Source organism: Neovison vison, chromosome 2, assembly GCF_020171115.1.
Source record: "Neovison vison isolate M4711 chromosome 2, ASM_NN_V1, whole genome shotgun sequence".
Lineage (NCBI taxonomy): Eukaryota > Metazoa > Chordata > Mammalia > Carnivora > Mustelidae > Neogale > Neogale vison.
The window spans coordinates 31,203,502-31,220,321 of record NC_058092.1 but is presented as its reverse complement, the minus strand read 5'-3'; the positions used below and the strand labels follow the sequence as shown (position 1 = coordinate 31,220,321).

Genomic DNA, 16,820 nt, shown 5'->3' with positions numbered 1-16,820 from the left:
GGGCCCTGGAGGTCAGGCTGGAGGGAGACCTCGGACGGCCCTGCGCCTCCTCCCAGAGAAACGGGACCACGGTCTCAGTCCTGCGCCCCGGCGGCTCCTCGGACCGCAGAGGGTGGGCGCCCGCGGCGGGAAGGAGCGGGGCGGAGCTGGGCGCCCGCCGCCGGCCGCCCACCTCCGGCCCTCCTCCCCTGGCGCTCTCAGGTGACAGACCCCGCGGCCCCCGCCGCGCCCCGCCCCGCCGCATATTCCGGCCGCCCCGCCTGCCCAGTCGGAGAGCAGCCAGAGCCGCCGCGCCGGGAGCCTCTGCGGGCGGTTACGAGCGTGGACCTGGGCACCCGTCCTCTGCGACCCTGCTGCCCGCCATGGCCGCCGCGGCCGCCCCCCGCAGCCTCCTGCTGCTCCTCCAGGTGCTCGGGCTCGCCCTGGCGCAGATGGTAAGTCCCGCGGCCGTCCCTGCGAGGGAGCCGGGGTGCGGGGAGTGGGGTTTAGGTTGAGGGACCCAGGAAGGCTGGTGAAGGGCTCGGCCTGTCTCCCCGCTCGCCTGGCAGGCACCCCCCGACCCCGGCTGGGCGCAGCCCCGAGGCGCCCGTCCCCTCCCTGGGTGCGCATGCAGGGCGCGCCCCGGTGCCGCGAAAGGAGGCAGACGAGCCGGAGAGCCGGAGGGACCCTGTCCGCCGACGCTCGGCCCAGCCTGGGACACGCAGCGTGGCCAGGAGCTGGCGCCGGGTCCTGGCAGCCCCGAGAGCCCAGGTGGCGGGGGAGACAATGGTGCCCATTCACCGGTCTCTGGAGCCTCCGCCCCGCCTCCTCACGGGGGGCGCCGGCTCCAGCCGGACGCCGCTCGGGCCCGGCTGCTGCCCCTCGGCCCCGCTCCGGCTCCCGCCCCAGTCGCGCTGCCGAGAGTCGCCGGGGGGTTGTGGTGCCTAATGGGCCGGGGGCACGACGGGGCTGGGCGCGGGCTCCAGGCTGGCACTTCTCGCCCGGGAGGGCGAGGGCACCTGGCGGGCGCAGACCCCCTACCTGGGTCGAGCTGGTCCCCGCTTGAGCACAGTCCAGGGGAGGACGGAGGAACGGTGCTGGGAGAGGGGTGCTCTGAGGAGAAGGGAGAACACAATTCCCTTCCCTACGTCCCCTCTCCCTGTGCCTCCCCCAATTTCCTTTCGGGTTTACCCGCACTGGGGGGGGGTGTACCTGTTTTTCACCTAAAAATAATAACACGAGCAACCTTGATTGGAGCCAACCGCCTGCTGGACACCGCCTCCCCTGCCAGCGGTGACTCCTTGCGCCATCAGCATCTCCATCTCTTCCCCACCGCGACGGCGCGAGGGCAGCCGTGGTCCCGTGGAAGGAGGCGGGCGGCCCCAGCCCGGAGTCCCGGCTCCACCGCTTACTCTTCGCGATCATTCCTAATCTTTCTGAGCCTGTGTCCTCAACTGCAAACTGGGGCTCGTCCTAGTATCCGCCCCCCGCCCCGGGTTCTGAGCATTCCGTAAGATGAATATGCCTCGGGGTGCACAGTGCGGGACACAGCGGGTTCTCAGTACAAAGAAGGACACAACTTTTTCCCGGGGAGGCTCACGGCTGGGACGCCCGGCTCCCTGCACAGTCTGAGGACTGCACCCCTGTGTGTGTTTTCAGAGAGGTCCGCCCGGAGAACCGGGGCCCCCGGGCCCCCCAGGGCCGCCGGGAGTGCCTGGATCTGACGGCATCGACGTGAGTCTCTAACCTGGGACGGGAGGGGGAGGGAAGCTGCGGACAAAGGGAAACTTTGTGAGCCCGGGGGTGGGGTGGGGAAGGGGGGCTGGAAGCCGCGGCGGTGGGGTCGGTGCCTGCAAATGCAGCGCCCCCCTGTGGTGAGTAGGCGGCGCCGGCCTGCGCCACAAGGAGCCCGTTTGTTCTTGGAAAACCTCAAACCAGACCTTGGGGATGGGGAGCCCGGAGCCCGTTATAGCCGCCCGCGGACAAGGAGCTGCTGTTACCGTCTGCCCGCCGGAGCTCCCAGCGATCCCTTATCCCCCACCCCTCCTCTCCCGTCTTTTTTGGAGTGGGAGACGCCTGAACATCTCGCTCTGCCCCCTGGCACATCCGGATGCTTCTTCAGGGTGGCTTGGAAGCCTTGGTCAGACCGCTGACCAGCCGAAGCTAGACTCCTGTCTCTCCCTTTGCATTTTTCTCCCCGATTTAGAACCAGCAGGCCTTGTTCCCTGCTCTCCCTAGCATGGGGAGGGTTAAATGCCTCATTCAGGAGGTTCCCCCAGGAGGCCAGTTCCATGTTTACCCGTCTGGACAGACTTCTATTTAACCTGGTGCGGCCCCCCTTCCCCCCAACACAGGGCGCTGGGTCCCGGCCAGGCTCTCTGGCTGTTGCAGACCCTGGACGACTAGAAGGCCTCTCTGCGGCAGACTGGGACTCCACAGGCCATGTCTATCTGCCACCATGAGTCCTTTGTCGCTGGAGGAGGACGTCCTGCCTGCCTTGGGAACAGACTGAATCTGCCCCCTTTGCAGGCCCTCTCGGTCCTTGTCCTTGCCCCCGTCTCTTCTTTTCCTGACCCCAATCCAAAAAAGAGGGTCTGCCCACCCAGCTCTCCTCCTCTTCATGTTTTTCTGAAAGTCCCAAATTTCTCCCACATTTGACCAAATCCAAGAGGCACCTACTCTCTGAGGTAACTTGGAGCCGGCAGCCCTCTCTGCAGGCCTGTCACTGGCACCTCAGCGACACCTGTGTGCCTGTAACCCGCAAGCCTGTGGACAACCTCCTCTCCGACCTGGCTGCAGGTGGTCTCAATCCACCTAGGTTTGGGGGTTTTTTAGTTTTGTTTGTTTTTTGTTTTTGTTTTGAGGGAAAGGAAGGTATTAAAAATTTTAAAATTAAAAAAAAAAGAAGCAATGCTGAGGTGACCCGGGCAGAAGAAAAGAGGGTGAGGAGAGCAGCATGTGGGACCAGCCAGGGCCTATATGTCCATTTGCCGTAGCACGAACCACAGGGGGCTGTCTGACCAACTTGTATCTTTCAGGGTGACAAGGGGCCCCCGGGGAAAGCTGGCCCTCCGGTGAGTGCTTTTTCACCTTTGACCTTTGACCCTTCCAGTTCTTAGCCTCCTCTGGCTGATATTTGGCCCACCTCTGTTTTTAAGGGACCTAAGGGAGAGCCTGGCAAAGCGGGGCCAGATGGGCCTGACGGGAAGCCTGGGATTGATGTGAGTACCTGAGTGTTGGCTAAAGCAGGTCTGGGGGGCGCCTATGTGGCTCAGTGGGTTAAAGCCTCTGCCTTCAGCTCCTGGTCATGATCTCAGGGTCCTGGGATCAAGCCCCACACTGAGCTCTCTGCTCAGCGGGGAGTCTGCTTCCCCCACCTCTCTGCCTGCCTCTCTGCCTACTTGTGATCTGTCTGTCAAATAAATAAATAAAACTTTTAATAAATAAATAAATAAAGCAGATTTGGGCTCTACTCACTGACTTCCAGAGCCCCATTCAGGCATCTTCCCTGCTCTCCTGTTCAGAGCTATGAGTTCCCTTCACCTTCATATGACCCATGACCTCACAGCTACCCCAGAAGCATGAGTCATGGGCACATGGGGGCCCAAAGAGGGATTCTGTTCACCTGCAGCCGATTTAGTCTCACATTTCTGGCCTCCAAGTATCAGATTGAATCCTACGGATGGAGGCCTTTCTTTCCCCCTTCCCTGCCTACCCTGCCCCCTTGCAGCCCCAGAAGCAACTCAGGAAAGGAAGATTATCGGCTGATACCACAGAATTCCCAGGGGCTCCAAGGTCATGAGCTTCTGGACACAGCCAGGACCATTGGGACAGTCATCTCATTGAGGAATACACTTGGGTCAATCACTAAAAGATGGGAGGGAAAAGAGATCCCATGAAGTGCCTTTGTCCTGCTGTCTCAAGACGGGTCATAGGGGCTATGAGCAGCCCCATGGCCTCTCCAAATTTTCCCCACCCTGCAAAAATTAAAAAGTACATAGCCTTGGGCGTCTGGGTGGTTCAGTGGGTTAAGCCTCTGCCTTCGGCTCAGGTCATGATCTCAGGGTCCTGGGGATTGAGCCCTGCATCGGGCTCTCTGCTCAGCAGGGGCCCTGCTTCCCCCCCCTCTCTGCATGCCTCTCTGCCTACTTGTGACCTCTTTCTCTCTGTCAAATAAATAAATTAATTAATTAAAAAAAATGGCCTTCCACTAGCACAATGGTTCTCACATGTATGCAGACAGGTGAACATGATTAACCCATTCTGCAGATGTGAACAATAAGGTTCAGGAAACGTTGCCAAGGGCAGACGTCAAGAAATGGCCCATCCAAAAAAAAAAAAAAAGAAATGGCCCATCCAGATCTACATCTAGGTCTTCCAGGCTCCCAAACTGGGAGGTGTGAAGCCTATGCAGATAAATCTTTGGACCTTGGTTTCTCATCTTTTGAAAAAGGGTAATCGTTCTTCTACTTGTCTCCCAGAGTTGGTGTGGGACTGGGGGAAGAGAAAACAAGGTGTTGAGGCCCCTCATCCTTCATGGAGTGGGGTAAAAGGCAGCTTGGTCCCACCCAGGAGTGACCTCAGGCCCTGGCTTGTCCCATGTTTCAGGGGTAAGGTTTGTCCTTCACTGATCTACCTTCTTCTTCTTCTTCAGGGTCTAACTGGAGCCAAGGGGGAGCCTGGCCCCATGGGGATCCCTGGAGTCAAGGTTAGTGGCCTGCTGGGGGCGTGGCTTGGGCAGTCTTAGGGAGGGTCTATAGTTAAGAGGAGGGGGGTACACAGGAGACCCCAGCCTCTGAACCTCGCCCATTGCTCTTTCAGGGCCAGCCCGGTCTCCCAGGTCCCCCTGGTTTACCAGTGAGTGTATTCTGCAAGGGTTTCAGGGAACCCTTTGGGGGGCGGTGGGCAGGGGGACTTGCAGAAGGAGCCATGAACCCAATCTCCTTTCCTTCTGTTCCAGGGCCCTGGCTTTGCTGGACCTCCTGTAAGTCCTCTTGGATGGGGCAGGGCTCCTGCGACTCTTGGGGAAGGAAACAGAAGGGCTTTGCGGGGACTAGCCATCCAGGGGAGGGGCCAGCACACTGTGATGGTGTCAGGAATGGGCAGACGTGCCCGAGAACTCTGGGCCAGCCATACAGGGCCTGTCTGCAGGCCCTGGGATTCTCTGGGCTTGGTTGCAAAGTAAAAGTGGGGAAGGGGCTTATCTTTGTGTCGGGGTGGGCTAACCCTCCGAGGCAGCCTGGCCAGTGATGCCTCTGCTCTTAGGGGCCACCCGGACCTGTTGGCCTCCCAGGCGAGATTGGAGTCACAGGCCCCAAGGTGAGCCCCAGCCACCCCTCTGCTCATTCCGCCTCCTGCCCTTTACCTCCAAGCTAGCAAGCTGGGTAGTCTCGCCAGTAGCTCCTGAGCCTCCTTCTGGCCAGCAGAAGTGTCTTCTAGGTCTGGGACAGAACCCCCTCGTGCTGAGCCCACACGCCTCTAGGTCTTTCAGGGAAACCAAGGGCTGGGGCCATCCCAGATCACAGAAAGTGACCTGGAGGACAGGGTTGGCTGGGCAGTAGTAGGGACCTGGGGGTGGGGGGGGTGGGGGGAAGATGGGGAAGGGAGAATGCGGGAATGGCAGAGCCAGGTGGGAATATGATTTGGCCCCTCTTGCTTCCAGGGGGATCCTGGGCCAGAGGGGCCATCGGGGCCCCCAGGGCCACCCGGCAAACCGGTAAGTGTCCTCAAACTTCCCACGTGGGTAAGAACAAGGGTCTCTGGCACAAACCTGGGGTGGAAAGATTCGGGTCGGGCTCCATCTTCATACATCTCCTCTCAGGGCCGACCTGGAACCATCCAGGGCCTGGAAGGCAGCGCGGAATTCTTGGTGAGGAGGCCGTGGGGCGGGGCTAATGGGAGGAAGGGGTGGGTCCTCTTCCGAGGTAGAGTCGGGGCGCTGGGGAGGGGCTGCGGCACAGAGGTTCAACCAAGTCGGGTGAGAGGAAGATTTGGGAGTTGGCAAGCTGGGGCAGCACTGCCCAGCTGACCTGAGCAGGCCGGTGAGCACAGAACCCGATGGGATTTTCTTTCCAGTGTCCAACCAACTGTCCGGCGGGGGTGAAAGGCCCCCCAGGGCTGCAGGGAGTGAAGGTAAGCTACTGGCGCAAGTCTTTGTGGGGGGCAGAGCAGGTGTGTGGGAGGGGACCCCACATGGAGTTCCCTCCTTCCCTCCAGGGGCATCCTGGCAAACGTGGGGTTCTGGGAGATCCTGGCCGTCAGGGGAAACCGGTGAGTGTGTAGGAAGAGGACCTAACAAGAGCCTTCCTTCCCTTCTTCATCCCTTCTCCTTCCCCTGTGAGTCTCTGGGGACTGAGCTTTGAGCTGAGAGGCAGGAGGCCTATGTTCCAGGTCCTTTTGCCCCGGGCAAATGTCCTTTCTGTCACAAGGGTCTACTTGGGTTCTAGGGTCCTTCCTGTCTGCTTTTTCTGGGAAGGGGACGGTATCTTTGGTTGTCTGTATGTTTGTCTCTCCATCTGCCTGCCTGTCTGATCACTCATTCCCGCCCCATAGGGTCCCAAAGGAGATGTGGGTGCCTCTGGAGAGCAAGGCATCCCTGGACCGCCGGTAAGGAACACTACCCCCCACCCAGCCCTCCCCTCTCCATCCCAGGAGATCTTAGTGGAGCCATTCCCAGGGTCTGGCCTCCAACCTGTAGAAGAAACACCTATGTCCAGTTGGCATGTCAACCAGTGGGGAGAGAGCAGCTGAGGCTGTCCCCAATTTCTGGGGGACAGGAACTAAGGCTTTCAGCCAGAAGACCCAACCGAGGCCCTGGCTTTACCACTGTCCCCCGAGTGACCCTGGTGAGCCCCTCCCCCATCACTGAGCCTCAGCGTCCCCTCTCTGAGATAAGGACTATGCTGCCTGCCTCCTAGAGGCATTGTGAAGATCAGAGGTGGGGATCAAAGAAGATATGATGAAGTGGGCCTTGAAATTGCCATTGCTGTCATTCTTCTGTCTTGACAGGGTCCCCAGGGCATCAGGGGCTACCCGGGCATGGAGGGACCCAAAGGAGAGACGGTAAGTAAGTAGGGCATGGAATGCAAGTGCTGTCACGACCAGCGCTCTGGCCTCTGGGGTCAAGCCTGGACTGACTGTGACCCTTTCCTCTTCCCAGGGTCCTCGTGGGTACAAAGGCATGGTGGGCTCCATTGGTGCCTCTGGGTCACCAGTAAGTATCCTCTTGCTCCTGCACACATACCTCCTCCTGCTGGAGCTCCTGGGGCTGCAAAGGGAATGTGGCTCCCCGGAGCCCCTGTGATCTGAATTCGTTTGTCCTTCTTGCCAGGGTGAGGAAGGTCCACGGGGGCCACCAGGCCGAGCAGGGGAGAAGGGCGATGTGGTGAGTACTCAGCAACCCCTTGTCCAGTCAGGGGCCCTGGAGAGTCCTGGGAGAGGCTCAGCTCCCCCCCCCCCCGCCTCCCGCCCAGGGCTCATGTGTGAGCGGGTGTGTGCATTAGCCTGTGTGTCTTTGAGGCTGCATGTGTGCGAGTCTGTGCTACTCTGTGTCTGTGTGGCTGCATGAGTGTGTGTGCGAGCATTACTCTGTGTGTCTCTGCAGGTGAGTGACCAGTGTGGGGCAGGAGCCTCTGTGCTAGGGGCCCAGTCACCCCACCAGCCCCCACTCCTGCAAGCCCAGCCTGTGCTGATCAAACTCAATTTGGGAGAAGCCATGGGATCCTGTCCCAGGCTCGTAGCGACCAGACAATGAAATTCCAGCAAATCAGCCATGGGGCTAATGGGATTTGGTCCACATCCCAATTCTCTTAACTTTTTTTTTTTTTTATTAATATACTTCATTCCTGAGAAGTTTTGAGTTTATAGAAAAATTGAGCAGAAAGTAACCTTTTTATTTATTATGGAACTTTTTAACATACATAAAAGTAGAGATTTATATAATGAACCTCCATATCCTTGTCTCCCCAAATTGACATTTTGCCACCACTGTTGTTCATATTTTCAAACAAATCCCTTAATATCATGTCATTTATCCCTAAATACTTCTGTATGCCTCTCTTAAAAACAAGGACTTTTTCTCCTATGATCCCAGTATCTTTATTATCATACCAACAACATTATCAATGATTCCGTAATATCAGCAAATAACCAGTCTGTGTCCCGTGTTTCCCAGGTACCTCAAAAATGTCTTTTCATGGTCCTTGTTCAAATCAAGACCCATACAAAGTCCACACATTGTATTTAGTTGTTGTGTTTCTTCAATAAGTGGTGCTCAGAGCACAGGTGAGGGAGGTCTCAGTGAGCACTGGATTCTTCCCCTGCACTGCCCAGCCTGGCCCAGGCCCAGGTCCATCAGCTCAGCACTGAACTTGACTCCCTCCCAGGCCTCTCTCCTCCAGCCCCTGCACAGTGTGGGCTATTCCAAGAGGGATCCTGGGACCTGGAGGTCACTCTTTTCAGCTGCTTCCCTCTCTGAACAGGCAGATGGGGGTTCAGCATCCTGAAGGTGACCTCATTTCTATCTACTTTGCAGGGCAGCCAAGGTGTTCAAGGACCCCAGGGAATAACGGGCCCAAAGGGAGCAACTGTAAGTGGCCTGGGCCTATCCAGACAGAGAGCAGGGTCAGCTCTGTCCAAGCTCTTAGAGGATGAGGAGCCTGGGACTGTAGACTGAATTCTTTTGCAGGCGGGCTGCTCTATGACCTTGGGAAATGTCCTCTTGCTGTGCCTTAGTTCTTTCACCTGTAAATAGGCCATGTGGTGATGTAGTAGAGGTTTGGGGAAGCTTGTGGCCATCTGGAACACCTATCACCCACACAGAGGAAGGACTGTGGTCCATTCCCTAAAATCCTCTTCCCTTTTCTGCTCCCTTCTCCCAGTTGGCTGGTGGAGGTTCTCAAGATAACCAGACCCACTTCTGACATGCACACGGCAGCTGTCACAGAGGGATATGGCTGGGCAGCCTGACCCCAGGCATTTCCTCACTGTGAGTCTCCCTTTAACTTTTCTTCTGAGCAGGGCCCTCCAGGCATCGATGGCAAGGATGGGACCCCAGGCACACCTGGCATGAAGGTAGGTGTGGAGACTGCTGGTTGGTTGCGGAGGGTCAGGGCCCCTCCCGGCTCAGGCCCTGAGTCTCATCACACGGATCCCAGAGACCTAGGAGACTGAGATCCTCAAGTGTGTCACTGACACATCCCTCCTCACTTCTGGGCCTCAGTTTCCCTACTTGCACTTGGGTTGAAGCCATGGACTCTCTAGCTGGAGCTTTCACTTGTGCCTCTGGTTCTCTGTCTCTCCCAGGGCAGTGCAGGACAGGCGGGGCGGCCGGGAAACCAAGGCCACCAGGGCCTAGCGGTGAGTGTGGGGTGGAGCACCGGGGGCTGCCCCATGGGCAACTTGCTTCTCCTCCGCCATGTTGCCCACTTCCCCATGGTGGGATGAGTGGCTGATGAGGTGGAAATCCACAAAACCAGGGTCCTTGCTGCCGTCCCTTGTCCCTACCCAGCCCAGGCCTCATCACCACCTCTGTGGCCTCTGGCCTGGCTTAGGCCTCTTCATTTGGACAGTTGCTCCAGCCTTCTCCTGGACCCTTCTAGTTCTCCATGTTGGCTGCTTCCTGCTCCAGCACCTTCCATGGCCCTCTTTGCCTCCAGGAGAGTCATTCCATCCAGTCATCCAAGAAGTAGTTACTGAATCCCCAAACCACAATGCTTGTCCTCACAGCTCATCTTCACATTCAAGGACCACCACAATCTGACCTCACCCTAGCCTTCCATCCTCATCAGCCACTGTGCCTCTGTGTCCTCTCCTTTCTCCACACGGCCTTGCCTTTTCTACCCCCACGACTTCAGGCCTTTGCAGGTGCCTCTGCCTGGAATGCCCTTCCCCATCTCTCTCGGCCTTCCACCTCCATCACACACCTTCCGGGAGCCCAGTCCGTGGGAGCCCCCCTCCCTCCCTGCTGGGGGTATTGAGGCCAAAGCTAGATATCACTCCCGGTGCAGACCATGTTCCCATATCGCGTGTGCCTGTGAGCGGGGGGTGTTCCTCTTCGCCCCATAGACTAGAGGCTCCTGCGTACACAGGGCTCAGGGCACGGTCAAGTTTGTGATGCCATGGCTGGGCCTTCTGCTGTTTGGCTCCAACAGGCCAGGGCTGAAGAAGGGAGGGAATCTGGATTGGGGGTGGGAGGTAAAGCAGCAGGTGCCTGGGGCTCCCCAATGCTGGGGGAGAAACTGATATCAACTTCTTTCTCCAGGGTGTGCCGGGCCAGCCCGGGACAAAAGGAGGTCCAGGAGACAAGGTAAGGTGACTCCAAGCTGGGGACAGATTTGGCTTCATATCAGCAAGGGAGCCTGGAGGCAGGGTCCAGGGGTAATAGCTAAAAGACTGCAAGACCCAGGCCTTACCCCGGGTTCAAAGACATGGCCTGGACACAAATCCCTTGGGCCTAACCACCTCCCTCCTGCTGCTTCCCCCCAACCTCTATGGAGACAGGATGGCATGGACCTGACCAAGAACACTTTCTACCCAAGTCATGTGGTTCTAGATTCTGTTTAGTGTTGAACAGCCTTCTCCAAGGTCAAGGGCTTGACTGTCCGTGCTCCATCCCCCAGACTCACCTTAAACCTGTGTTTTCCTGCAGGGTGAACCAGGCCAGCAGGGCCTCCCTGGATTCTCTGGTCCTCCTGGGAAGGAGGTAAGTGCCCTTCCCCTGACACAGGGCTCTTGTTTTGGTCCCCCTTCCAGGCCTGAAGACCCTGCACTCAGCATGGGGGCCTGGGTGAGAGTGTGGGGTGAAGCCCTAGTTTTGGGGATGATCAGGAAGCTAGTCTAGGTTGTGCCACTGACCCACTGACCCACTGGCCCAGGGACACCCCCTTTCCCTCTCCGGGTCTTTGTTTCTCTACGTACAATGCAGTGACGGTGGGGATTGCTTCTGTCCCCTATGGGCATGATCTGTTCAGACAGCCAAGCTGACTGGGGCGAAGAATCCAGCAGAGTCATTCATTCACTCACTCACTCATTCATTCATTCATTCCATAAACATTTACCAAATCCCTGCAACATGTTAGATGCTGAGATAGTCTCCTCCTCAGACAGAACTTTCAGTTTGGTAAAAAAGATCTTAAATATATGATCACATGATGACTGACTACAACTGTGTGGGGTCCTACTGAAGGAAAATTACGGGGACCCTAAGAACAGGGGATAAGGAACAGCTTCCCTGAGGAAGTGAGTTAGCTGAGACCCAGGTTGGATACGGGGTTAGTTAGCTTACTGTGGAACCCAGCAGGTTCCATGGCGGCAGGGCGGGGGGGCGGTGGTGGCACAAGGCCTATTGCTCACTCCCAATTTCTGTCCCCCAGGGAGAGCCAGGACCTCAAGGAGAAATCGGACCCCGAGGCATCATAGGGCAGAAGGTAACAGTGGTTCCCCTTCCCTCAGGGTCCTTTGCAGCAGTTGGCACTACTAGACCAAGGATCTGGGTCCCATCAATGGCTCCAGCACCTGCCTAGTCCTGCCCAGCCTATGTGAGGCCTTCCCACAAGGGCCCCAGTCGGCTTGTCTGTGAAGTGGAGCAAGGGACCTCCATGCTGGGAGGACAGGAATGGAGGGCATCCTGGCCAGCAGGGGCTGGGGGCTGGAGAGGGGGCAGTGGAGGGGGGTGCCCCTGCTGAAAGTCCTTGGGTCATCCTTTTCTTTCTGTTTCAGGGTGACCAGGGTGAGAGAGGGCCTGTGGGGCAGCCAGGCCCTCAAGGACGGCAGGTTAGTGGAGGCCAGCTGTGAGGGGCAGTGGGGAGCAGGTCTGGGCACCTCATTTGATTTCCTGCTCTGGATTCTTTTCTCCTCAGGGACCCAAAGGGGAGCAAGGCCCCCCCGGAATTCCAGGGCCCCAAGGCTTGCCAGGCATCAAGGGAGACAAGGTACCAAATGGGGTTGGAAAATACCTGAAAAGAAGCCCCAAGTCCTGCGAGGTGGGTCTGGGGGTGGGGGAGGGAGGGCATGGGGCTGGTAGGTACTTCCTGAGCCCTCCAGGGCTAGAGCGGGTCCCGTGCAGCCCTGCGTGGGCGAGGCGGAGCTGCAGAGGGGTGTGGCCAGGACCGGGGTTTGCGGGAACCCCAGTGGGCAGCGGTCCGGGGAGAGGGGAACTCAGCAAGTCCCTGACTCCCCGCTTGCTGCAGGGCTCCCCAGGGAAGACCGGACCCCGTGGCAGCGTGGTGAGTACCAGCGCCTCCCTTACCCACATCCTGGGAGGAGTGCGGGGCGGCGGCGGCGGCGGGCAGGGGTCCCCAGTACCCTGACTCTCTGTGCTTCCTTTGCAGGGCGACCCGGGAGTGGCCGGCCTCCGGGGAGAGAAAGGCGAGAAGGTGAGCCGGCTGCGCCGGGGCTGGCGGCCGGACGGGGGCAGGGGGTGGGCCCAGGGCTTCCGCGGGTCGTGACCTAGCTGCCTTTTACCTGCAGGGCGAGTCTGGCGAGCCGGGGCCCAAGGGACAGGTGAGTCCAGCCCCTGTCCCGCCGCCTCTCCTTACCCCAGCCGCCGCTGTTTCCGACCAGCTCTCCTCCCCGCCAACCCCCACTCCCCCGCACCGGCGAAGTCTCATCCCCGCTCTGCACCCCCCACCCCACCCCACCCCCACCCCCCTTCCGCAGCAAGGAGTCCGCGGAGAACCCGGCTACCCGGGACCCAGCGGGGATGCGGGCGCCCCAGGAGTGCAGGGCTACCCCGGGCCCCCGGGCCCTCGAGGACTGGTTGGAGACCGAGGCCTGCCCGGACTGCCCGGGAGACAGGGAGTGGCGGTGAGTGGGCCCAGCCGAGCGGGGAGCCCGTGGGGAAATCCCTTTGCGGGTCCTGCTGATCCCCCAAAGGCCGGGAGTTCCTGGAGCCAGCTGGCTTCCCCGAGGTCGGTTCCAGGCCCCACAAGGGGCAGGCGGGGGTGGGGGGGTGCGGCAGGAGGGATTTCAGTCCGATGCTGCATGGACTTCCGGTGGGAGCATGGGGGGCCAGCCACGGGGCTTCTTCCTGGAAGGTCTTGTCCGCCCGCAGGGTCGAGATGCCAGCGACCAGCACATAGTGACCGTGATGCTGAAGATGATGCAAGGTGAGAGGGCGCGGCAACCCCTCCTCTTCCCAATCCAAGTCCGCGCAGTGCCACCCTTCAGCAGCTTCTCCGAGTGGCCTTGCCCAAGAGGCTGTAGGCCCGGGGACTCATTCCAGCTCTGCTTCGGAGAGGCCGGGATCCTCTGTACATCTTGGGGGGATGGGGTGTTTTTGGGGGGAGGGGTGTTTTGTTACAGATCTGCTTAGTGGTGCCCCATAAACATCTTTCTGTGCCTCTGGAAGCCCAGAGGCAGGTCAGCAATGTAGTGAAGCAAGCAAACTCGAGTCACAAGACAGCTGTCTGTCTAGACTCTACTACTCCTCCCTGGATCTTTCCGCAGACCGTGGAGGAAGGGGAGATGAAACACACAGCTTTTGCCTCTGCACATCCAGGGGCTGGGCCTAGGGACGCTCTGTTTCACAGAGCTGACCCCCATGCCACAGACCTCTCATGTCCCTCCCCTCCTCCAGAGCAATTGGCAGAGGTCGCTGTGAGTGCCAAGCGGGAGGCCCTGGGTGCAGTCGGGATGGTGGGTCCTCCAGGACCCCCTGGGCCTCCTGGGTATCCAGGCAAGCAGGGACCCCATGGGCACCCTGGCCCTCGGGGTGTCCCTGGCATCGTGGGAGCCGTGGGTCAGATTGGCAACACAGGGCCCAAGGGTGAGTGCTGTTCTGTGGTGGGAGTGGGGGCTGGGCGGTGTGGACTTGGCCAAGGCTGGGTTGGGTTGGGTTATGGGTTATGTGGACTGATGGCTCCGCCTCTTGTTTTCTCTTTCATCATCCCCCGTCTCAGGATGAGGTACACTTTCCCCCATTCCCACAGCAAAGTTTTCCAAAAGTCCTATGTAACTCCTGGGCATGCTTTCTCAGTAGCAAATTGATGGAAATGAATGCATTATTTTATAACCTGGGTTTTTTTTGGGGGGGTTGTTTTGTTACAGATCTGCTTAGTGGTGCCCCATAAACATCTTTCTGTGCCTCTGGAAGCCCAGAGGCAGGTCAGCAATGTAGTGAAGCAAGCAAACTCGAGTCACAAGACAGCTGTCTGTCTAGACTCTACTACTTTGTCCTTGTAGACTTGGACAACTTACCTGATAATCTCCCTGAACCTTAGATTTATCATCTGTAAAATGGGGGATTTAATAACAACCACCTCATAGCATTGTCCTGAGGATTACATGTGGGGGTAATTTATGTAGAGTTGGCACATAGTAAATGCTATGGTTATTATTAGATGCTTTCCTGTAATGAACTTGATTGGCTGTCACCTTCCATCCTGCCTGGACCTTCCTTTATTTAACTGCAGACATTTCCAACTTTCCCCTAGTATAAACTAGCACAAACCAGGAATAATTGCTGTATGAAATAGAAATGAAATAGCAACCAAAATAGAAAAAAAACATTCTCCAGTTCTGAAAAATGACTGCTTCTTTCTTTACAGGAAAGCGTGGAGAGAAGGGTGACCAAGGAGAGATGGGACGAGGGCACCCTGGGATGCCAGGGCCCCCGGGGATCCCAGGTAAGACCTTGACTCTGCCTAGCAGCCCTGGCCCTCGGCTCTGGGATTCCTGACACCTGGGTCTCTGCCATGGAGGCCTCCTGCTTGGCCATCTCAGTCCCATGCCTCCAGCTTTGGCGTTCCTTTGAGGCACCCAGGAGCACTGGGTGGGGTCTGGCTGGGAACTGGAGCACTGAGATGCTGAGGAATTCCTGGCTTGCACCAAAATCTGCTTCATGGAGGAAAATGAGAAGGCCTTTGCTCCCCAAACTCACTGAATGGGAGTTGGGAGTGATGGACAATGTCATGTGACTCTCAGACCCTGTGTCTAGGCCTCAATCTCGATCTCATCCGGTCCCCACCTCCCTGAATAACGGGACTTGGAATCCTATGGCTGAGACAGGAGAAGGCCTTGATGTCTTGGTCTTCTCCCTTTCACAGGACTCCCTGGCCGGCCCGGCCAGGCAATCAACGGCAAGGATGGAGCTCGAGGGTCCCCAGGGGCTGCGGGAGAAGCCGGCCGGCCAGGCCTGCCAGGCCCCGTGGGGCTGCCAGGCTTCTGTGAGCCCGCAGCCTGCCTTGGAGCCTCAGCCTATGCCTCCGCACGCCTCACGGAGCCTGGATCCATCAAAGGGCCATGAGCACGAGGCCAGGATAGAGCCTGGCGGGCATCCTGGGGGGAAAGGACTGGGTTCCGTCTGGGTGGACGTGCATCCCAGCCCTCAGACCAGGAAGCCAGCCTCCCCAGGACCTTCCATCTTGGACCCTGGAGTTCTGAGAAAAAGGAAATTCTAAAATATGGGGGAAGGGAAGGGAGGGCATTGAAATGAGAAGGTGAGGCCAACAGACAGGGCAAGTGTCACTGGAGAGTCCCAGCTCCAAAGAGATGGGTGGCTTTCCTTCCCAGAGCCCAACTCAGAAGTTACCAAAACAAATGTCTCCTTAATCTTGCCATCCTCCAGTGGCCGTCCTCTTTGGGGTGGGTGTACTGAGGTCTCTGACGGTCCCTGATCCCACCTCCTTCCCCTGGACTTGCTGGGTGACTGCTGGTGGGTGACTACCCTGAGGTGGCTGTCCTGAAGCCAGCCCCACTACTTCCTCCCTGCCTCCCTCCCATCTGAGTATTTAAACACCCATCCCCCTTCTCTTCCTGGCATGACCCCCTCCCACCCACCCACCCTGAGATCCATCCCGGCCTTTCTGTAAATAAAAGCCCCTGACTTGGGTACAAACTAGGATGGGAGTTGCTGGGCTTCAGTCCTGGTGGACCCAGGGTGGTGAGCTGTCACTGGGCCACCACTGTCTGGGCCGGATGGTCAGGGGCTCCTCAAGGGGAGGCATGCACCTTCCTCTGGGCACACCCTGAACTGTGAGCGTGAGGACAGCATGCTGCCTTTGAGGAAGGACCTGGGCTGGAGTCAGGATGTGACCTGCTGTGTAACTTTGGCAGATCCCTTCACAGCCTTGGTATGGCTACCACAGGGACTCAACCGTGTCCCAGTAGGACACACCCAGGGTCTTGCCAGGGCCCAGCACACAGAAGGTCCTCCTGAGACCCAGCAGGCACCATATGCTGGCCCTGGGGAGGAGCTGGTCGTGCAAGACTGAAAGACTTGGTTTTTGCCTTTAGGGGTTCCCAGGTCTGTGGGACCTGGATGATAGCAGAAGTGACATGCATTCACGCCACTCTCGCTCGGGGCTTCTAGGGGAGACTGGCTCAGATCTGATGGGTACCCCTGCAACACACTCCTACACATAGCTTTGTAGGCCATCAAAGCTGCTCGGAGCAGCAGGAGGGGCAGGCAATGGCAGGATAGGCACCTCGGACTCATGCAAGGATGGGAACTTTTCCTATTCAGGGAGTAACCAGCCCTCATGCTCCTATTACTGATACGGGCATTTGTTCCCAAAGGAAGCATTCTGCAGGTCTCAGCCCCTCCTGAAGGCATAGGACTCCAGTCTAAGATCCAACCATTTGACAGAGTCCGGGCTCTCCTACACCTCACCTTAAACTTGGCACTAGGTCCCCACCCAAGCTGGGACACCCTTCTCCAAACAGCAGGACAAAGAACTCCTCTCACTAGCCTACCCCCAGTTGTCCCTCCCCTGCCCCCCACACTCACACCCACACAAACACATGTGACATCTTAGTCCCCTTACCCCAACTGAGGGACAAACAGGAAAGATAAGCTGAGGCAGAGGTGGCCTCAGCCTCAATGCTTGGAGAAATCCTGTATC

At 58.2% G+C, this 16,820-nt stretch overlaps 1 protein-coding gene across 1 annotated transcript; it reads left to right on the top strand.

Annotated features, from left to right (window-relative positions):
- Nucleotides 1–279: 279 nt before the first annotated feature.
- Nucleotides 280–15,751, top strand: COL9A2 (collagen type IX alpha 2 chain). Its single transcript, XM_044237924.1, has 32 exons — nt 280–434; nt 1,639–1,713; nt 3,018–3,053; nt 3,138–3,200; nt 4,634–4,687; nt 4,801–4,836; nt 4,940–4,963; nt 5,245–5,298; nt 5,642–5,695; nt 5,801–5,848; nt 6,055–6,111; nt 6,196–6,249; nt 6,532–6,585; nt 6,988–7,041; nt 7,139–7,192; nt 7,310–7,363; nt 8,513–8,566; nt 8,998–9,051; nt 9,283–9,336; nt 10,241–10,285; nt 10,628–10,681; nt 11,352–11,405; nt 11,698–11,751; nt 11,838–11,909; nt 12,168–12,203; nt 12,309–12,353; nt 12,448–12,480; nt 12,637–12,783; nt 13,031–13,085; nt 13,556–13,744; nt 14,526–14,603; nt 15,024–15,751. Exons 1-32 carry the CDS (start codon nt 363–365, stop codon nt 15,221–15,223), a joined length of 2,067 nt encoding a protein of 688 aa, XP_044093859.1. The 5' UTR covers nt 280–362; the 3' UTR covers nt 15,224–15,751.
- Nucleotides 15,752–16,820: the final 1,069 nt, after the last annotated feature.